The sequence below is a fragment of the Pogoniulus pusillus genome, chromosome 16, assembly GCF_015220805.1.
Source record: "Pogoniulus pusillus isolate bPogPus1 chromosome 16, bPogPus1.pri, whole genome shotgun sequence".
NCBI classification, from domain to species: Eukaryota; Metazoa; Chordata; class Aves; order Piciformes; family Lybiidae; genus Pogoniulus; species Pogoniulus pusillus.
This window is the reverse complement of record NC_087279.1, coordinates 3,580,448-3,603,557: the sequence shown is the minus strand read 5'-3', so window position 1 is coordinate 3,603,557 and position 23,110 is coordinate 3,580,448. Positions and strand designations below refer to the sequence as shown.

At 48.7% G+C, this 23,110-nt stretch overlaps 1 protein-coding gene across 10 annotated transcripts in view; it reads left to right on the top strand.

Annotated features, from left to right (window-relative positions):
* Window positions 1–23,110, top strand: part of CHL1 (cell adhesion molecule L1 like) — a 236,685-nt gene that overhangs the window by 125,604 nt on the left and 87,971 nt on the right. For all 10 annotated transcript variants that reach the window (XR_010305144.1, XR_010305143.1, XM_064156179.1 and 7 more), the window contains 3 exons: window positions 13,374–13,561; window positions 15,745–15,850; window positions 19,251–19,441. Coding sequence is in view for 8 of the 10 variants with exons in the window: in XM_064156179.1 (XP_064012249.1) it covers window positions 13,471–13,561; window positions 15,745–15,850; window positions 19,251–19,441 (388 nt within the window). In the remaining 2 variants the exon portion in view is untranslated. The remainder of the gene's footprint in view (window positions 1–13,373; window positions 13,562–15,744; window positions 15,851–19,250; window positions 19,442–23,110) is intronic.

Below are 23,110 nucleotides of genomic sequence, written 5' to 3'. Positions count from 1 at the left end.
CAGCACTGCAGGCAGGCTCTTGGCAGAGAAGAACAGAGGGGCAAAATCCCCTCCCCCATCTTCTTGGCCAGAATTTCTGTGGCACTTGTGCCTTGATAAACTACAGATTGCATTGATGAATGTGGATCCTCTTGAAGGAGCAACCTAAGGTAGCCAAACTGAGAGGACATACTCTGTGCCAGGATTTGGGAGTGTGCACCATGGGTAGTGTTTAACTTCACATCCTGAAATGCTTTCTTGCAGTGTCTGTGTTTAAATCATTACATTTCACTTGCCTTTTTTTTCTTTAAAGTAATCTCTTGTATGTCTGGTAATGTGGAAAATGTTGGAAGCTTAATAGCCTTGACTTATCAGGGGAAATGCAAGCAGTGTGAGATCCTCCACCAAGCTGGAAGAGCTAATCTCTTTTATTAACAGAAGAGGGGGAAAATCAGAGGAAGGCAGAAAGTACAGGAGCTTGCTTGCTGAGAAACTCTCTGTTGTCATGAGTGGCTGCCTGCAATTTCAATTAGATGCACACAATGTCCCAGTGACTTCCACTGCCTTATAGTGCAGTTCACAGGATCACAGGATGTCAGGGGTTGGAAGGGACCCAAAGAGATCATCCAGTCCAATCCCCCTGCCAGAGCAGGACCACACAATCTAGCTCAGATCACACAGGCACACATCCAGATAGGCCTTGAAAGGCTCCAGAGAAGGAGACTCCACAGCCTCTCTGAGCAGCCTGTGCCAGTGCTCTGGGACCCTTCCAGTAAAGAAATTGCCCCTTGTGTTGAGGTAGAACCTCCTGTGCTGCAGCCTCCATCCACTGCTCCTTGTCCTATCCCAGAGAGCAGTGAGCAGAGCCTGTCCCCCCACTCCTGACCTCCAGACCTCAGATATTCATAAAAATTGATTAAATCCCTTCTCAGTCTTCTCCTCTCCAGCATAAGCAGCCCCAGGTCCCTCAGCCTCTCCTCATCAGGCAGTGCTCCAGTCCCCTCAGCATCCTTGTAGCCCTCCACTGGACCTTGTCCAGCAGATCCCTGTCCCTCTTCTACTGGGGAACCCAAAACTGAACTCCTCAAGTCTCATCTATTGGTCACCTATTGGACTGCAAAAGATGCAGGTTTCCCTAATACATCATTTGCTATCAGTGGAGGGAGGATAAGGAGGAAGAAGAGGGCACTTTTAGGAGCAGAGAGATGCACAAAGCTTTCATCAGTTGAATGTAGTTATTAATGTAAAGTTCATAATCCCTCTTAACATGGGGAGCCCAAAGCTGAGTGCAGTTGTGCTGAGACACACTGAGACAGAAGAGATTTGCTTCAGTTTTGGTGTTAGTTTTGCTTTGACTTTAATACTTTGTGTCTGAAACCTGCTAGGATTTTGCTCTTGGGATCTTGGGAATATGCTGAGCATCCCCAGAGTGCGTGAGGCAGAGGAGTGCTGCCGTGAGCGTGGCACAGATGCAGCAGTGGGCTCAGATTTAGGGCTTCTGGCACTTGGCAACATTCACCAGCATTGTGAATGAGTTCACCTGTCTGGGATGCATCAGGGAAAAAATGATCCCTAATGGGTCAGGAGGGAATAGCAGCTGTTTTCTGCTGTTTATTGAGGTAATTAATTTGCAATTAAACACTGGGATTTTGTCCCTGTGTCCCCCCCCCCGTTCACATTGTCACCTTGCTACGAGCACAGGGAAACAGGAACCCGCGTTGTGAAAATCACTGACTCCAAGTGGAGCCCTCATTGCTCTGCAGTGCTTTGGGGTGGTGTAGGATGATTTTCCTGGCGCAGGGATCGCTCACACACCTTGGTCTTAAACGGCCCCCGTTAGATGCTGGGTGCTGTTAATTTTACTCCTTCCTTTACTCCCCGCTGGAGTACAGAATTTCCCTCCTGACAGGCATTTGGGAAGAGGATGAGCTGTTTTCAGTGAGCTTTATGCTGAATGCACAATCTCATTAGATCCGAGCCCTGGCAGGAGCTCTGCCAGGCAGATCCTTTCCCCACATTTCCAAGTCAATGGGGCTCTGCCTGGCTTTGTGGCTGCTGAAGGATGGAGCTGCAATGGCTACTGACTGTGCCATGAGCTGGCTTTTCAAGGGATGTTTTCAAGGTGAGGCAGGATTTCTCCTAGCAAGTGTTGCTTTACTGGAACGCGTTTGTTTGTTGCCATTATCACGAGAAAGCTCATGATTTCCCCATTATTTTGTGCTTTGAAGGAGGGAGAGGGAGAGTACAAAAGAAGAAGGTGCCTTTGCTGCAAATTCATTTCGAAATGGAGGGGAATTTGCATCGCCTCCGTCGAGGGAGGCTGTCATTAGCAGTCTCATCTGGAAACAAACCACAACCTGCTTTGATTCCCTTTGTGCACGGCTGACATGCCGTCGTTCCCAGCCACCCAGCCCACTTGCTGCTGTGTGCTGGGCTGCTGCTTCATGCTTGACCTGCCAGCTGAAATGCTAATCGCCAATGAAAATCCCAATTAATAGAGAACGAGTTTCAGGCAGAAATGTGGTAGAGCTCATTTAAGAGATGTGGTATCTCAAGGTAAAAAAAAAAACAACAACCCACAAAGCTAATGGCAGAAGCCTCAGACAGTAGTTTAATTTTCTCCCCGTCTGGTGTGCGTTCGGATGCAGCTGCAGAGCTCCAACCTGCGCTGGTTTGGTGCCGGTGCTGGGGGAGGGATTGTTGTGTGTCTGTAGGTCGGTGGTAAAGCCTCGCTCCCGGCATTGCTCTGCTGTGACATTGGCTCCTTCTGCTGGGGTGATTTCTTCTGATTGACCTGCCTAGCAAAAAGGGAATAGAATAGAATCAGCCAGGTTGGAAGAGAGCTCCAACATCATCCAGTCCAACCTAGCACCCAGCCCTAGCCAGTCACCTAGACCATGGCACTAAGTGCCTCAGCCAGGCTTTGCTTCAACACCTCCAGGGACAGTGACTCCACCACCTCCCTGGGCAGCCCATTCCAATGCCAATCACTCTCTCTGGGAAGAACTTCCTAACAACATCCAGCCTAAACCTCCCCTGGCACAACTTGAGGCTGTGTCCCCTTGTTCTGTTGCTGGTTTCCTGTCAGCAGAGCCCAACCCCACCTGGCTACAATGCCCCTTCAGGCAGCTGTAGACAGCAATGAGCTCTGCCCTGAGCCTCCTCTTCTGCAGGCTGCACACCCCCAGCTCCCTCAGCCTCTCCTCATAGGGTTTGTGTTCCAGGCCCCTCCCCAGCTTTGTCACCCTTCTCTGGACACCTTCCAGCACCTCAACATCTCTCTTGAATTGAGGGGCCCAGATCTGGACACAACACTCAAGGTGTGGCCTGAGCAGTGTTGAGTACAAGGAAGGTATGGCCACACCTTTCTTAAAAGCCATGCTCACAGCATCTCTGAGCTGTGGTACTGTCTCTTTGGGCTGGGAGAATTGCTCTGGTTTCAGTGACTGATCAAAAAAGGCAATAAGGAATTAGGAAAAGCAGATGCAACAGCTACACAGAGGGAGGCTGGAGTGATCTTGTATTTGTGGATCACAGTACGTTAGGGGTTAGAAGGGACCTCTGAGATCATCCATTTCAACCCTCTTGCCAAAATAGGATTGCTTAGGGCAGGCTGCATAGGTGTATTTTCAATGTCTCCAGAGCAGGAGACTCCACAACCTCTCTGGGCAGCCTGCTCCAGTGCACTGTCACACTCACTATAAGGAAGTTTGTCCTCATGTGGAGGTGGAAGCTCCTGTGTTCTACATTGTACCTAACTATAAAGCTGGAATGTGCCTAAATAGAAAGCCAGGATCCTTATTTTATGGTGACTTGTTCGAGTGTTGCTTGAAGTATGGCTGAAGTAGGCTTCAAGAATGGCTGCCCAGGGAGGTGGTAGAGGGAGTTAAAAGCTTCACAGATGTGGTGCTGATAGACACAGTGTAGTGGTGACCTGGCAGTGCTGGGTTAATGGTTTGACTGGGTGATCTTGTAGGTCTTTTTCAATCTAAACTATTTTATGATCCTCTTAAGTTTAACATGGTACAGTTGAGGGACTCATTATATCAGTACATAACCTAATAAATCAGGAGAAAGAGAAATCTGGGGAAGAAAGGCCTATTGGTAGTTATTTGGGACCAAAAGTTAGATGCAGCACCTGGCCCAAACAGCCCCAAGAGGTGGGCAGGATTTGTGTACCAGGATACTACCTACCTCCTGCACTCCCTCTGCTGCTTACCTGAGCCTGCCCTATCGGGAGGGCTGAGCCAAAGCAGCTGGGACCTGGCATCTCACTTATTGTTCAGCACTCTTGTTGTTCTCTTTAAATCAATACAGATGCTTGTATTTATTCACAGCTTTGAGAACATCCATAAAGCTGGAATTTGGCTGCAGGGTGTATTCAGGTTTATGTGCTCCTAATGGCAGGAATAACCACATCAGTGGTTATCTCTATTTGCTTCTAAGTGCCGTGTCAATAAATGCTCTAGCTGAAGCTTAGTGATGTATCCATCATAAACAATGCACCATTCACACTCCACGTTTATTTCTTTGCTTATGAAAAGCTACCCCAGGCATTGATTTCTAGGCTGGATTTTTCTTTGGAGTCTTTATTACAAGTGCTGCTCAGAGGTCCTTTGAGCTTCCAGTGGAGCTAATCCCATGGGGACTGGCCAAACTGGTTTGCTGACCATCTTTGCAGGCAGGGCTGCTGCTTTTCTGAGTGATTTTCATGCTGAATACCCCCAGCTGCAAAAGTGAGCTTTTGATTTGAGCCCATATGTAATTTGCATTGAGGTGGTGGCTTTGTCCAGTGTTGCAAGCCTTCAGCTTCCTCAGATGCTTTCACAGGAAGCCAATAGAGAGGTGAGGAGTTTTATTTAAGATGGCTTGGCTTAAGTTTGCAAACGATCCTCTGCTGGGTTCAATCAAGTCCAGCTAAATAGATTGAGCAGATGGATAGTGGCAAATTATTTATTAAGTTCAAATATCATGTGTGGCCAGAAACACTGCCTAGTTCCACACTGGATTTAAACACCAAACTCATGCTGACTTAAAAGAAACCATCAAATGGATCATGTTGCAAGGCACAAGCAAAAGAAAAACCCAAGCAAGGGGAAAAGTGGGGGAAAGTATTCAGATAATCCATTTCCAGGGAATCCATTTCCAGGGAATCCATTTCTTTTTCAGGAAGACCTGAAGCCCTCAGGTTCTTTGGCAGCAAAGCACCTCTAGGTCCTAGGGAGGAGGCTCACAATGGCCAATGCTAGCAGAGAGTTACTGACAAGCAGATCATTACCAACAAAGAAATCATTTGTACTGATTAGGAAACACATTTCTTTAGCTTTCTGTCACTGTATGCATGTGGAGAACATTAGAGGCTGTAAGAAATATGATGCTTGTGCTCTGTGATTTAGTAGTGCAATGCTTCAGCTACTAGATGTACGAAACAAATTGAATCAAACCTGTCAGGTGCTGTGACATTATATGGGCAGAGTGATGACCAAGAGAAAGCATTAACCATTTACAGCTGGCTTTTAAATGGCATGAGAGCATACAGTGCAATCTACTGGGGTTTGGGGTGGGGGTTGCATTGCAGGTAGAGCTCAGACAGAAACAGCACAAATTGAGTTTCCAGACAATCAGCACCAACATGGAACTGTACTCAACACTGCTCAGGCCACACTTAGAGTACTGTGTCCAGATCTGGGCCCCTCAATTCAAGAGAGATGTTGAGGTGCTGGAAGGTGTCCAGAGGAGGGCGATGAAGCTGGTGAGGGGCCTGGAACACAAACCCTGTGAGGAGAGGCTGAGGGAGCTGGGGGTGTGCAGCCTGCAGAAGAGGAGGCTCAGGGCAGAGCTCACTGCTGTCTACAACTACCTGAAGGGAGGTTATAGCCAGCTGGGCTTGGTCTCTTCTCCCAGGCACCCAGCAACAGAACAAGGGGACACAGTCTCAAGCTGTGCCAGGACAGGTCTAGGCTGGATGTTAGGAGGAAGTTGTTGTCAGAGAGAGTGATTGGCATTGGAATGGGCTGCCCAGGGAGGTGGTGGAGTCACCATGCCTGGAGGTGTTCAAGCCAAGCCTAGATGAGGCACTTAGTGCCATGGTCTGGTTGATTGGCTAGGGCTGGGTGCTAGGTTGGACTGGATGATTTTAGAGCTCTCTTCCAACCTGGTTGCTTCTATGATTCTATGTTGGTCACAGCCCAGTGATAGCAGAGGGGACAGACACCAGGCATTGTGTGTCTGCCAGGCTAGGAGATGTCCTGTCTGACCCACGTCTGTTTCTCTTCCAGACAACACAGACCTGACAAAATGAGCTCCCCAAATAAGCTCCCTGCTTATTCCTCAAAAGAGGAATTAATTCTAATGGCTGAGGTGTTTATTGAATCGAATGGTTTACTGCTGCTTGTGCTGCAGTAAAACATCTCCCAGCCTCCTCTGCCTGGTTCTTTGTTATTTATGTTCATTCTCTCGCATTCATGGAGGTTTTTTGGGTGGTTTGAGGCTCTGAAAGACTGATGGATTGCAAATCTGGGAAGGCATAATGGTTGCAATCATATTTGAAACACCTAAATCTTGTGAAATAATGTTGGGGTTGTTTTAACTTTTACTCTGCATCTGCTGTCCAATAATATTTGTTATGTCCTTGGCAAGATAAATAATACATAAACTTCTCTCTCTAAGCCTCCTGAGACCAGAATTGCAGCTAAAAAAAACCAGTCTTCATGCTTCTGCACTAGAATAGAAATATTTTAGCAGGGAAGGAAGAACATCTTTCTGATTTGGGTGATTATTTTAATTACTGCCAGCATCTGCATCATGAGCTGAGAGCCTGCAACAGCCCAAAATAGGTGACTGGGATAGAGTCAAGTGAAGGTTATCTCCTCCCTGGTACTGATGCTGGGATGTCAAAAAGCTTTTAGGGGGCAAGCTGTGTACAACATTGAAGGAGTTTAGCATAGTGAAGACTCTGTGAAAGCCTGGAGGTGTTTAACAGACCTGTAGATGTGGTGCTGAGGGACATGGTGTTGTGGAGGCAGGGAATTAACATGGCCAAGTCAGGAAACCTGAAAAATATCCTCTTTTCCTGGAACTCTGCCCCCCAAAACTATATCCACATTTAGTTTAGTTTATTAGCAGATTCAGTTTGAGCAAGAATATCTTCCAAAAGGATGTTGTAGATGAAGTTGGATATTTAGGAAGTCAGGAAATGGAAAAGGCTCTAAACACAGCTTTCACAGTATCACCAAGGTTGGAAGAGACCTCACAGATCACCAAGTCCAACCCTTCACCACAGTGCCCAAGGCTAGACCATGGCACCAAGTGCCACATCCAACCTTGCCTTGAACTGCCCCAGGGATGATGACTCCACCACCTCCCCAGGCAGCCCATTCCAGTGCCTAATGACTCTCTCAGTGAAGAACTTTCTCCTCACCTCGAGCCGAAATTTCCCCTGGCGCAGCCTGAGGCTGTGTCCTCTCGTTCTGGAGCTGGCCACCTGAGAGAAGAGAGCAACCTCCTCCTGGCCACAACCATCCCTCAGGTAGTTGTAGACAGCAATAAGGTCAGTCCTGAGCCTCCTCTTCTCCAGGCTAAACAACCCCAGCTCCCTCAGCCTCTCCTCGTAGGGCTTGTGCTCGAGGCCTCTCACCAGCCTCGTCGCCCTTCTCTGGACACGCTCAAGCATCTCAATGTCCCTCCTAAACTGGGGGGCCCAGAACTGAACACAGCACTCAAGGTGTGGTCTAACCAGTGCAGAGTACAGGGGCAGAATGACCTCCCTGCTCCTGCTGACCACACCATTCCTGATGCAGGCCAGGATGCCACTGGCTCTCTTGGCCACCTGGGCACACTGCTGGCTCATGTTCAGGCGGGTATCAATCAGTACCCCCAGATCCCTCTCTGTCTGGCTGCTCTCCAGCCACTCCGACCCCAGCCTGTATCTCTGCATGGGGTTGTTGTGGCCAAAGTGCAGCACCCTGCACTTTGAGCTATTGAACCCCATCCCATTGGCCTCTGCCCATCTGTACAGGCGGTCAAGGTCCCGCTGCAGAGCCCTTCTGCCCTCCAGCTCAGTCACATCTGCCCCCAGCTTAGTGTCATCTGCAAACTTGCTGATGACTGACTCGATGCCCTCATCCAGATCATCAATGAAGATGTTAAAGAGGATGGGGCCCAGCACTGATCCCTGAGGGACACCACTAGTGACAGCTGCCAGCTGGATGTGGCACCATTCACCACCACTCTCTGGGTCCGGCCCTCCAGCCAGTTCCTAACCCAGCACAGAGTGTTACCATCCAAGCCGCGGGCTGACAGCTTAGCCAGCAGTTTGCTGTGGGGGACAGTGTCAAAGGCCTTGCTGAAGTCCAGATAGACCACATCCACAGGCCTCCCCACATCCACCAAGCGGGTCACCTGATCATAGAAGGAGATCAGGTTAGAAAGGCAGGATCTGCCCTTCCTAGACTGAGCAGAAGATTAAGGGAAAAGCTGATTTCAGGTTGCAGCTAGGAGTAGGGGTGGAGGAGCCAGTTCTGGAGCATCAATGGGTGGATGGGTGGGCAGAGGCCAATGGGATGAGATTGAACAAGGCCAAGTTCAGGGTTCTGCACTTTGGCCACAACAACCCCAAGCAGCACTACAGGCTGGGGCCAGAGTGGCTGAGAGCAGCCAGGCAGAGAGGGACCTGGGAGTACTGGTAGATAGTAGGCTGAAGATGAGGCAGCAGTGTGCCCAGGTGGGCAAGAGAGCAAATGGCATCCTGGCCTGTATCAGGAACAGTGTGGCCAGCAGGACAAGGGAGGTTCTTCTGCCCCTGTACTCAGCACTGGTCAGGCCACACCTTGAGTGCTGTGTCCAGTTCTGGGCTCCTCAATTCAAGAGAGATGTTGAGGTACTGGAAGGTGTCCAGAGAAGGGCAATGAAGCTGGTGAGGGGCTTGGAGCACAGCCCTGTGAGGAGAGGCTGAGGGAGCTGGGGGTGTGCAGCCTGCAGAAGAGAAGGATCAGGGCAGACCTCATTGCTGTCTAGAATTGCCTGAAGGGAGGTTGTAGCCAGGTGGGGTTGGTCTCTTCTGCCAGGCAACCAGCAACAGAACAAGGGAACACAGCCTCAAGTTGTGCCAGGGGAGGTCTTGGGATACAGTACAATAAAAGAATCTGGAGCTGCATCACTCCTTAGAAATACTGATCTTTTGAAAGATTTTATCCCTGGAAGTTAAAGGCAGCTCATTAAACAAACAAATGAGCTGTCCTTAGAGCAATCAGTATTTACTATTAACTGAACAGCACAGTAAATAATGAATTGCAGGTAAGGAACTACAGATAAGTATTTGCAGGGAATTCAAATGACTTGGCTTAAGCCTGAGGCAGAGAAAAGTGAAAATAAAGCTGGAAATGGAGGGAGGGAAGAGAAAGGAGGGATCATAAATGCAGGATTTCTTGTAGCAAGACATGATCACTCATTGTGCCAAGGAAAGGCTTTCTTCAGCCATCTCTTTTTGTTTTGCTCCCCCTTCACTGGTGCAAGGGATGCTGCAGCCAAGACTTTGGGAGAACAAAGAAGGATGTGGGATATCTGGGGGAAAATAAAACAGCATCCAGAGCAAGCTCTGAGCCTGCTCCAGCACTCTGGCTCTGAGAGCAAGACTGATGTTTTCACCAAGGTCATGGTTTTGGAGGTTGCTCTCTGGCACTTGCTAGACTTAGGAGAAGACTGGCACCAGTGAGACCGAAACCTGCCCGTAACTGCCAGGGGCTTGTGCTGTTGCCTCATTTGTTTCCCCAAATTGCTTAAGCAGCTAAATTGTTCATTTGCTAGCAGTTGGCACAGGATGAGAAAGTTTGGATTGGAGTTCAGTCATCATTGGAGTGAAAGATTGTGCTGCTCAAAGTTTGGGTATGTGACTGGGTTTAGGGTGAGGTTGGGATGGAGTGTCTGGATGATGCCTGATACTGCTTGCTTAGGAAGAGGCTCAAGGGTGTTTGGGTGCAGGAATGTCAGTGACTTAATCAGGGACTCTGCAGTTTGAGCTGAGCTGTGGGCCTGAGGCTTGATAGGAGAGCAAAACATGTGACAACCTTACCAGACACCCTAATGTTTGGCAACTCTGTCTATACATCACCTTAAATAAGGTTAATGGCTTGACACATGTCTCTTTTGGGAGAGAGTGAATGTCTCACCTGTCCATCTGCTGAGGAGCATCACTGTCCAGGCCAGCAGTCAAGTGAGGCACTTTGGGGCAGAGGTGTATTAAGTGTTAACTTTCCCTGATAATTGCTGTCATGACCAGCACAGGCAGTGTAACACATCTGCTACTTCATTAAGATGAATATATATAACATATATGGAGAAGAGAAGACTCTGGGGAGACCTTGTTGGGGCCTTCCAGTACCTGAAGAAGGTTACAGTAAAGCTGGGGAGGGACTTTTCACAAGGGCTTGTTGTGACAGGGCAAGAGGGAAGGGATTGAAGCTTGAGGAGGGCAGATTCAGACTGGAGATTAGGAAGAAACTCTTGACAGTGAGGATGGGGAGACACTAGAACAGGCTGCCCAGAGAGGTTATGGATGCTGCCTCCCCAGAGGTGGAAAAGGTCTTGAGCATCCTGGTCTAGTGGAAGATGTCTCTGCCTTGGCAGGGGTGTTGGAACTAGATGATCTTTAAGTTCCCTTGCAACACAGAGCAGTGTATGATTCTGTGAGCACTCCCAACAGGAGACTTGTCTTATGGCATGGTTATCCCTAGGTGAGTACCTCCACAAAGACACTGTTGCTCAATCCATTTGGGGAATGTACCTTGTGGAAACTGCCCCAGGGTAAAATGGCAGAGGTGAAATGCAGCTGCAGGCAGATTTCCAAGGGACCTTTAGATAGATCTGGTGGCTGTGCACAAATCCAGCACCATCAGTTCCCAAATGCTGCTTCCAAAGGGTAGTGCTGTCAGCCCCTGCCATTAGTATTCTGCACAGGGAAAGGGAGCGAGGTGCTAGACAGAGCAGCTAATTGCAGCAGCCTGCAGAGGCAAGTGGTGCTGTGGCACAGGATAAAGGACATCCTTTTTGTTTAGTATGTTTCTTCTTTCCTTTCCAGCACTTTATTTAAAATAAAGGGGGTGGGGGAGAGAAAAAGTAAGTTGGAATTAAGCAGCTTGCCTGATTTTGCTCAGTTTAAATCAGAATCTATGCACTGCTTTGTAACATTCACGTTTGAAAGAAACTTCTAACTCCTTACTTTGCAGCCTCAGCAGGCTGCACACCTCCTGTCATCTCAGCTCCCCTTCCTCTGGTTGGCATCCTGGCACAGGCTAGGCTGGTTCCCAGAGCTGTCAGCAGATGGGGGGGAGGGAGAAGAGGGTTTCACTACCACTAATGTGCCATCTGCACGCAGCCACACTGGTTGGATTTTTATGAGCCTAAATTGCAGTTGTGTGGTTAGAGAGTTTGCTGGCAGAGCATCTGCTTCACCATCAATGACAGGGGTCTTGTCTGCCAGCATCAGGTAAGGCAGAGTAGGAGAGCTCAGTCCTGCAGTGACAGAAGTTGTGCAGCCAGCAGGGAGCTGCTGGCCGTTGTGTGTCCCCATCCATGCTGTGCTACAACCCAGATTTTATTGGACTGAGGTCTGCAAAGGTCTACTGCTCACAGGTCAGAGCTGGAAGAAACCACACTAAGGGAAATATCAACTGCCACAAAACAGAACTTAGTGATGTTGTCCAATTGTGCCTAATTTGCACTCAAACAAAACTTGGGGGTGGCAGTCAGTGGCACTCTGATGTCTCTGGTAGCTTCCTACTCCATTCCCTTCTGTGGAGCCAGGCTCTAGGCAGATTAGTCAGCTTCTTCCATCAGCAAACACTCCCTGCCAAAGATACTTAAAAGACATCTGCTTTTTAGCCTCATTTCTTTAGGAATGAGGCTGATGTGATTAGAGTGTCTGTCTCCTGTCTCCTCGTTGGCCAATTTCAGTTTTCATCCAGGGAGTTTGATCTCCAAGATGTGAACTTGCAGCAAGTTTCTGTGAGCTGGTGACTGAGTGAACAGCAATTATCCTCCTGATGCTCTGGGGAAAGAGCTTCAGCACAGCCTGCTGCTCACCTCTGAGAGCCAAGGCGAGGAGGAGTGTGCTGGGACAATGTGTGTATGGTGCAGAGGTCCAGCAAACCAACCATCGTGCCCCAGTGTGTGCTGGCTCTGGGACCACCTGGAATGGGTTGCCCTGGGAGGTGGTGGAGGCCCCATCCCCAGAGGCCAGGCTGGATGAGGCTGTGGGCAGCCTCATCTAGGGTAGGGTGTTCCTGCCCATGGCAGGGGGGTTGGAACTAGATGATCCTTGTGGTCCCTTCCAACCCTGATTGATTCTATGACTTGGTGCTGTCTGTTCCAGCTGCAGCCAGCTGTGGTGGGCAAGGGTGAGCATCCTCAGTGCGTTGCACAGGTCTACAACTGTCTACAACTACCTTAAAGGGAGGCTGTAGCCAGGTGGGGTTGGTCTCTTCTCCCAGGCAAGCAGCAACAGAACAAGGGGACACAGTCTCAGGTTGTGCTGGGGAAAGTCTAGGCTGGATGTTAAGAGGAAGTTGTTGTCAGAGAGAGTGATTGGCATTGGAATGGGCTGCCCAGGGAGGTGGTGGAGTTGCTGTCCCTGGAGGTGTTGAAGCAAAGCCTGGCTGAGGCACTTAGTGCCATGGTCTGGTTGATTGGCCAGGGCTGGGTGCTAGGTTGGACTGGATGAGCTTGGAGGTCTTTCCCAACCTGGTTGTTTCTATGATTCTGTAATTGTACTCTACAAGATTCACCTTAAACCATAACCCCAAGCACCACATCCAAACCACCCTTAAACACACCCAGGGTGGGTGGCTCCATCACCCTCCTGGGCAGCTCATTCCAGTCCCTGAACACTCTCTCAGTGAAAAACTTTTTTCCTAATGTCCAATCTACACTTACCCAGCCTCAGCTCGAGGCCATTCCTCCTCCTTCTGTCTCAAATTCCCTGTGAGCAGAGCCCAGCTGCAGCCACTCCACAATGTCCCTTCAGGTAGTTGTAAACAGCAATGAGGTCTCCCCTCAGCCTCCTCTTCCTCACACTAACCATCCCCAGCTCCCTTTGTCACTCCTCATAAGATTTATTCCCCAGTCTCTTCACCAGCTTTGTTGCCCACCCTACCACAATGTCCCTTCAGGTAGTTGTAGACAGAGTCCCTCTTTTTAACTGCAAGGAAAAAAGCAATCTGTGCTTAAATGGGTTTATGCTTCTCTGCTCCAAATCTTCATAGAGGTCCTTCCCAAAGCTGGGGAGAGGAAATGATACCACTTAGGGCGATTTGCATTTCATCTTCAAATCCTGAAGCATTCCTCTAGTTCAGGAGTCCTGTAAAAGCCAAGCTGATGTGACTGTGTTTTCTGTTCCCCAGACTTCCAGTTTCACATCCTTACGTCTGATCCAAAGCAACCAGGAGAGACAGCAGAAGGTCCCCCGTTCTGTTTGGACTCCTGGTTTACAGAAGAGTGATGGAGCTGCTATTAAGCACAAAAGGGCTCACCCTATGCCTGTTTTCCTTTGTACTGAGTTTGGCAGCAGCTATTGAGATACCATTATCAGGTGAGTTGTAGCTATTTACTAAACAGTGTCCTGGTTTAGTTTGGCATCTCTTGGGTTTTAACCCATTTTTTTCCCCCCAGAGAACAATATTTAGTGCTGTGGTCCAGATGACTGCATGGGGCTAGGTGCTAGGTTGGACTGGATGATCTTGGAGGTCTCTTCCAACCTGGTTGATTCTAAGGCTAAAATATCAAATCCCACTTTTTCAGTTGTTCTATTGTGAGTCTAACTCTGTCCAAACAAGGCCTTTGGGAAATTCAGATGGGGGGAAAAAAAGTGGAGGCTACTTTGTTTGGACCTGTTTAAACATAGCAGTAAGCTTGTCTAGTAATGTCTATCTGCTGTTTGCTGTCTAACACACTGCATTGCTCCAAGAGTTTGCTTCTGTCCTTCCCAGAAATTCCTCCTTTTGCCTCTGAGCCTCCCTGAAGCTTTTTGATGTTCATCTCCCTTTACTAACCTGCTGTTTCAGCCTGAACTAGAGCAGGTGTACGTCTCAAGGTGCACATTGCTCCTTAGAGAACGATTTCCTAGCACCCTGGGGAGCTCCTCCTTCATCCCTCTCCAGCTGGGATGCTCTCAAACTGCTTGTTTGACATGGTTGGGGTGGTTTCAGGACACGTGTAAAATATGGGATGGGGCTCATGGGGGCAATCTAATGAAAGCCAGTGGACTCCACTGCTTGGAGTCTTGCCCAGACTTCCCAAGGTTTTCAAATATCAATCACAGAAGGGACCAGAAGGATTGATTTGGGCTGGTTTGGGGTTTTTTGGGGGGGAGGCAATCCAACAACAAAGCAAAAGTCAACAATATTGAGATTTATGAATTGGGGGGAGGGAAAGTAATCAGTAAACCAAAGGATAAAGAAAAGCTCTTTGCAGAGCTGTTGGTGCTGTGGCCTCAGAGGGGTATGAGAGGGGCCAGTTTCAGAGCATCCTGTGGTCTTGCTGTGAGCTGTTAGCACTCTGCAGCCTGCCAGTAGCCCTGGCTGCAAAGGAAGAGGCAGTCAAGCAGGTTTATAGGACACTTTTCCACAGCTATCCGAAGCTGTTTGGCAGCATTCAGAAGCAGGAGGCTTTTCCAGAGGAAGGTAGCTTCTTGTGCTGAAGTACAGCAAGAGTGGAGCTGTGTCTGTAAAGTGCAGGACAAAGTGCCAGGGCATCCATTGCTTTTAATACCTACACGAGGGAACCATTTAGCCTTAATTTGCTTTAATGAAGCATTTTATACTTTAATAAAAAGGGATTACATCTGATCATTGACATTGGTGGGCTTGGAAGTGTTTGGGGTTGAGACCACACAGTATGGCAAGGCAAGGCACCACGTTTCTCTCCAGCTTTGAGCCTCCAGGACTTAAAGGAGAAACCAAAGAGCCTGTTAATTTTCTCCCTGGCTGTTTCTAACAAAGTGATTGATCCCATTATCCCCAGCTCCACGGCAGGGAGCATCCCCCCCCCCCCCTCCTGCAGCTCTGTTTCACAGCCGTTCACAACACTTTAATTCCCTGAGAATCAAAAGAGAAAGGTAGTGAAACATCGCTGTGTGCCCCTGCAAGTGATAATGGCTCTTCTCCTGCTGTACCCTGGGGTGGGTATTAACTCGTCCTTGCAGCTCATGCGTTTCCTAGCAGTTGTATCTGGGGAGGAGACAGCAAACTGCTATCTGTGTACATCTCTGTGTCAGGATTAAAAAGCTCAGTTCAGTCCTGGATAAATTCCCCAGTCCACACCCCAGTGCTTGGGCTTTGGCATTGGTATGGCCACAGCTTTCCTCTGGATGGGTTGGTCGTGCATGGAAATGTGTGCAGGTGATGCCCAGGAGCAGCTGGCTGAGTACAGACAGGGCTGTCAAGCCTTCCTTTGGCTGCTGAGGCAGTAACAGTGTTCAGTCTGGGGAGCAGAAGGTATTGTTGTTGCATGGTCATCATCAAGATGTTCAAGGCCAGGTTGGATGAGGCCTTGAGTGACCTGTTCTAGTGGGAAGTGTCCCTGCCTATGGTGGGGGGTTGGAACTGGGTGATCTTTGAGGTGCCTTCCAACCTAACCCATTCTATGATTCTACCCTTGTCCTGAAGGCAAGCCTCACTCTTTGCTTCAGTGCAGCTGTGCCTTTTGAAGAAAGGACCTGAGTGCAGCAGAGCTTTGCTTGGATGTTCTTTTAACCCCATACCCCTTTGTGTTCAGTGGCACAGCTTCCGACAATCACGGAGCAATCTCACACCCAGGTCGCCTACCCTTTTGATGAGGACTTCACAATCAAGTGTGAAGCTAGAGGAAACCCCCAGCCCAGGTGAGTACTGCCTTCACTGGGAGAAGCAGGAATTGGGGTTGCTTTTGGCCTCTGCCTGACGTTGGTCTGGTTCTGAGGAGGGAAGGGACAGCTCATGTACGGTAACCTGCTCACTGTTGCAAGGTGAGGGCAAGCTTTGGCTTTCCATTTAGGCCATTCACTTCCAGTCAGTCCATGACTAAATCCAACCACACCTTTTTTCTTGCTGGGAGATGTTTCATTTCTCTGGCCTGTGCCAAGTTCACCCCATGATTTACAGGAGCTTGTTTGGGCTGTGCTGTGAAAGATAGGAGATGTGTAATGGTAATGAAAGGGCCCAGCTGTTCTTCTGCCTTTTTCCACAGCAACCCCCAAAAGAGAAATACCAAGCACATTAAATCATGCATTCAGAGACCACATTTGCATTTTATCAGATACTTTTGGCTGTATCTGACATCATCGTGGCTGTGCTGATGTTACAAACGCACACAGAAGGAGTTGTTCAAATAACTATGCAGAGATAAGCTGTGTGTATTTCACACTGGGCTTGGGGGTGGGGGGAATAAAAGGAAAAGTGATTGACAAAAATGGAATCATGACAGAGTAAAAGCTCTGCCTAAGACTTGCACCACTGGAGGGTCTGTGGGTTAAATGAGTAGCTGGTTTGCATGCCACTTTTAACCCTTCCCTGAGTCATTCACTGCAGCGTGATTTAAACTTGATTTAAAAAGGCAGTTGTTGCCTCATGGCAAGGTGACCTGAGCATCTTCAGTTGAGTTTTGTAGCATGGTAACAAATGTCTTTTGTTTCTCTGCTTGTCAGTAGATCAGTTAGAAGTTTCCTGGTGTATTTAAATGTAAGTGACAGTACTGGCTGGCTGGTGGGAACCCAGATTCCTTTCCATGCTGCAGGAAGGCAGTTTTGCCAGTGTGAGTGAGGTGCCAAACCATACATCTCTGTTGACATTAATTTATTCTCTTAAAGCCTTGCAAAATACTGAAACAAAGCTCATCTCCTACTAAACCAGGGCAGACTCTCAGTTCCAACCCTCTCTGATTCTTTTCTTCCAATCAGTTCACCTCAAATCAATCCATTTGAGACTTCCAGGTACATAAACTATTACCAATACTTAAGCATTCACCAAAGTCCCACCCCTGTAACACCAAAATAAGTGTTTCTATGTCAAGATCAGGAGGAACTCACAGTATCACAGTATCATCAGGGTTGGAAGAGACCTCACAGATCATCAAGTCCAACCCTTTACCACAGAGCTCAAGGCCAGACCATGGCACCAAGTGCCACGTCCAATCCTGCCTTGAACAGCTCCAGGGACGGCGACTCCACCACCTCCCCGGGCAGCCCATTCCAGTGTCCAATGACTCTCTCAGGGAAGAACTTTCTCCTCACCTCCAGCCTAAATCTCCCCTGGCACAGCCTGAGGCTGTGTCCTCTCGTTCTGGCGCTGGCCACCTGAGAGAAGAGAGCAACCTCCTCCTGGCCACAACCTCCCCTCAGGTAGTTGTAGACAGCAATAAGGTCTGCCCTGAGCCTCCTCTTCTCCAGGCTAACCAATCCCAGCTCCCTCAGCCTCTCCTCGTAGGGCTGTGCTCAAGGCCTCTCCCCGGCCTCGTCACCCTTCTCTGGACACGCTCAAGCATCTCAATGTCCCTCCTAAACTGGGGGGCCCAGAACTGAACACAGGACTCAAGGTGTGGTCTAAGCAGTGCAGAGTACAGGGGCAGAATGACCTCCCTGCTCCTGCTGACCACACCATTCCTGATGCAGGCCAGGATGCCACTGGCTCTCTTGGCCACCTGGGCACACTGCTGGCTGAACTCCATCCACTCATCTCAGTTTCTCATGGATCTCACCCAGGGTATCTCCTGTAGCTGGTGACAATGGCTCCTGTCAATCATTGCCAGTCAAAAGTACCAGCTCTGCTACAGGCACAGCTTCTTTGCCAGACTCCAGGTCCCTTCCCTGTGTGGCTCTTTCTTTCACAGATGGTGCCTCTCTTATTTATTGTCTTTGCATGAAGCTTTGTGTTGTTTCATGTCACAGTCAGTTGTCTACAAGTCAAATGTCCAGTAGAAGAGTCTTGCCCAGTTGTTAACACAAATTACAGTAGCTCAGTGGTTGCTCTGCCATTCCACTCTCTCCTTTTACATCAAGGTTATATTTCTTTCCCTTTTGTTTTGTTAGTAGCCATGTTTACCACTGTTTTTTCACACAGTCACAGAATAATCCAACCACCTGCAGTCAGCAGGGACATCTGCAACTAGAGCAGGTTGCTCAGAACCCCAGTCTGAGCAGCAGTGTTTCCAGGGATGGGGCATCTCCCATCTCTTTGAACAGCCTGGGCCAGGGGCTCACTGTTCTCAGTGTACAAAATCTGTCCCTTCTCTCTAATCTAAATCTCTCCTCTTGTAGTTTAAACCATCACCCTCTGTGATGTCAAAACAGGCCCTGCTAAACAGTCTGTTCCCATCTTATTGGTCACCATAGGATCTCTCTGGAACCTTCTTGGCTCCTCAATTTAAGAGAGATATTGAGGTACTGGAAGGTGTCCAGAGAAAGGTGATGAAGCTGGTGAGAGGTCTGGAGCACAGCCCTGTGAGGAGAGGCTGAGGGAGCTGGGGGTGTGCAGCCTGCAGAAGAGGAGGCTCAGGGCAGAGCTCATTGCTGTCTGCAGATACCTGTCTCAAGTTGTGCCAGGGGAGGTCTAGGCTGGATGTCAGGAGGAAGATATTGGCAGAGAGGGTGATTGACATTGGAATGGGCTGCCCAGGGAGGTGGTGGAGTCACTGTCCCTGGAGGTGTTGAAGCAAAGCCTGGATGAGGCACTTAGTGCCATGGTCTGGTTGACTGGCTAGGGCTGGGTGCTAGGTTGGCCTGGATGATCTTGGAGGTCTCTTCCAACCTGGTTGCTTCTATGATTCTATAGTTCTCTTCTTCAGGCTGGACAACCCAAACTCTCTCAGTCTGTCCTCACAGCAAAGTACTGATCACTTTTGTGGCCTTTTCTGGCCCTGCACCAGCAGATCTATGTCTCTCCTGTGCTGAGGACTCCAGAGCTGGACCCAGCACTGCACATGTAGTCTCAGCAGAGCAGAGGAGCAGAATCCAATCTCTCCACCTGTTGCCTATACTGATAGGGACGCAGCCCAGGACAAGGCTGGTTTGGGGCTATGAGTACACATTGCCAGCTCATGTCCAGATGTTCATCAGCTAGTAATTATCTTTCTGCACAAGACTGCTCTGCAGCCCTTCATCACCAGTCTGTACTGATGTCCAGGACTCCCCTAACCTAGTGGCACAACCTTACTGCTGGCCTTGGGTTTACACCGTAGCGCTCTTTGTTCTGCAATGGATTCTTTGTGACACTTGCATGTCTTTATTTACTTCTTTATTTTCTTTCCAGCTTTAACTGGACTAAGGATGGGAAACCATTCGATTTGCTATCTGACCCAAGGGTCATTGTATCTAACAACTCTGGGACATTTGTGATTCAAAACCGTGGAATCATCACCAACTTCCAAGGGAAATATCGCTGCTTCGCATCCAACGTGCTGGGAACTGCCATGTCAGAAGAGATTGAGCTCATTGTTCCAAGTAAGGACTTTGACTTTGCTTTTGGGGGGTTTGGCTGTTGATTTTTGACCTGAAAGCTCTGTTTCCTCAAATGAAATGGGCAAGAAGTAGTTGCTAAGGTGATGTGATGAGGGGCAATGGGTTCAAGCTTGAGAAGAGCAGATTTAGATTGGATGTTTTTACTATGAGGGTAGTGGAGCCCTGGAACAGGTTGCCCAAGGATGTGGTTGAGGCCCCTTTCCTGGAGACATTCAAGGTGAGGCTTAACAGGGCCTTGGGTGACCTGGTTTAGTGGGTGTGTCCCTGCTGGCAGGGAGGATGGACTAGATCATAGAATCAACCAGGTTGGAAGAGACCTCCAAGATGGTCCTGTCCAACCTAGCACCCAGCCCTATCCAGTCAACTAGACCATGGCACTAAGTGCCCCATCCAGGCTTTGCTTGAAGACCCAGGACTGATCCTCGGGCAAGAATGACCTCTAGAGATAACCTCTAGAGGTCCCTTCTGGCCCAGAGCATTCTATGATGTTTGCTATTCAGAGAACTGTGGAAGAGAAAAACTTTTTGTGCTCCCTGGAACGTTTTCATTCCATTGCTTGTTTGGAGGACAGAAACCAAACTTGAATGCAGGAGCTCAGACAGCACTGCTGGACTGTCAAGTTCTCACAGCTTTCCAAGTGCTGATACTGACACTCCTTACCAACTTTTAATTAACACAAACAGGACTGGGTAGATTATGTATGTATTTTCCTGGATATGTTCATCTGGAAAACATGTATTATTTACTCATGCTTTCGGAGTCTCTGCCTCACTTCACCCCTAGGGAGTGAGTTGGTGAGTAAACCCATAGAAACTTTTTAATCACTGTCTCAAGAGAGCTGAATGTTCAATGACAGGAAAATATTATTTGCTTTGACTTGACCAGAAATGCTTTGCTAAAGCACTTCCTTTGCCTTTGCCATAAACCCCATAAGAATAGTTTCCTGATTTGTATTTGCTTAATGCTGCTGTTTGCTCTCGTGATGCTTCCACTTCCAATGTTTTTCTCTTCATGTAAAAGAAGAAAGCATAAATATTGATGGGAATTGCAGTCTGGTAAATTCTCTACCTAATCTGAGCAAGCACAATTTGTTTGTGAGCTGAGGCCAGTGCAGAAATTCATAGACTAGAATCATAGAATCAACTAGGTTGGAAGAGACCTCCAAGCTCATCCAGTCCAACCTAGCACCCAGCCCTGGACAACCAACCAGACCATGGCACTAAGTGCCTCATGCAGGCTTTTGTTGTAACACCTCCAGGGATGGTGACTCCACCACCTCCCTGGGCAGCCCATTCCAATGCCAATCACTCTCTCTGTGAAGAACTTCCTCCTAACATCCAGCCTGTACTTCCCTCAGCACAACTTGAGACTGTGTCCCCTTGTTCTGTTGCTGGGTGCCTGGGAGAAGAGCCCAACCCCCACCTGGCTACAGCCTTTCTTCAGGTAGTCACAGACAGCAATGAGGTCTGCCCTGAGCCTCCTCTTCAGCAGGCTGCACACCCCCAGCTCCCTGAGCCTCCTCTTCAGCAGGCTAAACACCCCAGCACCCTCAGCCTTTCCTCACAGGGCTGTGCTCCAGGCCTCTCAACAGCTTGGTCTCCCTGAAATTGAAATATTTGAAGAGACTGATCAAGTAGTAGAAAAGAAGATGACCCAGAAACTATCTTACCCTCCAACACCTGTATTGCAGTTATTAGCTGGTCATGACAAATCTAAACAATGGCTTAGATGGTGAATTATTGGAATGGGCTGCCCAGGGAGGTGGTGGAGTCACCATCCCTGGAGGTGTTACAACAAAAGCCTGGCTGAGGCACTTAGTGCCATGGTCTGGTTGATTGGCCAGGGCTGGGTGCTAGGTTGGACTGGATGATCTTGGAGGTCTCTTCCAACCTGCTTGATTCTATGATTCTAAGTAGGGTTAGAAATATGTTAAAATTAACAATGTGAAGAGCAACTGAAGGCACAAGAAGTCATTGCCACAGACAACAAAATCCCTTTGGGTCAGATAGATGGCTTGGGGGAAGTGTAGAAGAAGGGAGGTGTTGTAGAAGACGTTTTGTGAGTGAGGAGAAATTCTGGAGTTAAGTTTGGAGTGATCTCTTAAAAAAAAAGTGGAGAGATTTCTTTGAGAAGGAAGTAGGAATTAGGGGATGGCTTCACTTTGCAGGCATCTCTTGGAAAGCAAATGCTGCTCAGAGTCATAAGGGCTGTAATATTTCAGCCTGGCAACTGTGATTGAGTGCTCAGAAATAGGGAGGACAATGTGGTCTCCATCTCAGAGCAAGGAATGTGGAATCAGAAGCTGAGGGAGAAGGATGGGAGAAAGAGCAGTTTATTAGTGCAAAATAGCAACCAGTGGAAACGTTTGAAAGCTCAAGGGGAAGTGATCCAATCAACTCTGAGTTCATTAGTCTGATGTCAGTAGCATTCAGGGTTTGATATAAATACTTAGAGGGAGAATATTAAAGCCCTGGCAATGAATGGAAAATGAGCTCCAAAATCTAGTCATGAACATTACTGATCCTAGAAACTTGTCCTTCCATTATTAGCACAGAGGAGGAAATGGCTGATTTGAAGAGTTTACAGACATGGGATGGAATCTACTGCTGCACAGTTCTAGGTTCTGAAAAGGACAACATTGATGCAATCAGCTTAAGGGTACCAATACATCTAGGCACTCCTTGTTTGGAAGTAACATAGGAAGATGAACACAGAATAGGTCTTGAATTAGGGACCAAAATATATGACACTTAAAGATGAGTCCTGTGACCAGTTCTGGGCTCCTCAATTCAACAGAGATGTTGAGGTACTGGAAGGTGTCCAGAGAAAGGTGATGAAGCTGGTGAGAGGTCTGGAATACAAACCCTATGAGGAGAGGCTGAGGGAGCTGGGGGTGTGCAGCCTGCAGAAGAGGAGGCTCAGGGCAGAGCTCATTGCTGTCTGCAGCTCCCTGAAGGGAGGCTGTAGCCAGGTGGAGTTGGTCCCTTCTGCCAGGCAACCAGCAACAGAACAAGGGGACACAGTCTCAAGTTGTGCCAGGGGAAGTCTAGGCTGGATGTTGTTAGGAAGTTCTTCCCAGAGAGAGTGATTGGCATTGGAATGGGCTGCCCAGGGAGGTGGTGGAGTCACCGTGCCTGGAGGTGTTCAGGAAAAGCCTGGTTGGGGCACTTAGTGCCATGGTCTGGTTGATTGGCCAGGGCTGGGTGCTAGGTTGGCCTGGATGATCTTGGAGGTCTCTTCCAACCTGGTTGTTTCTGTGAAAATTTAAAGTAGAATCTTCCTAGAGGGAGTAGAAAGAGCCAGAAATATCACTGGCTCCACAACGGATGAGGGTTAGAACATGAACCATAGAATGTCAGGGGCTGGAAGGGACCTCGAAAGCTCATCTGGTGCAGCCTCCCTGCCAGAGCAGGATCACCTAGAGCAGATCACACAGGAATGCATGCAGGTGGTTCTTGAATATCTCCAGGTATCTCAGACCCCACAACTTCCCTGGGCAGCCTGTTCCAGTGTTGTCACCCTGACTGGGAAAGAAATCTTCCTCAGGTTCACATGGAACTTCCTATGCCTCAACTTCCACCCATTGCCCCTTGTGCTGTCACTGGGCATCACCCAGCAGAGCCTGGCTCCTGCCTCCTGGCACTCACCCTG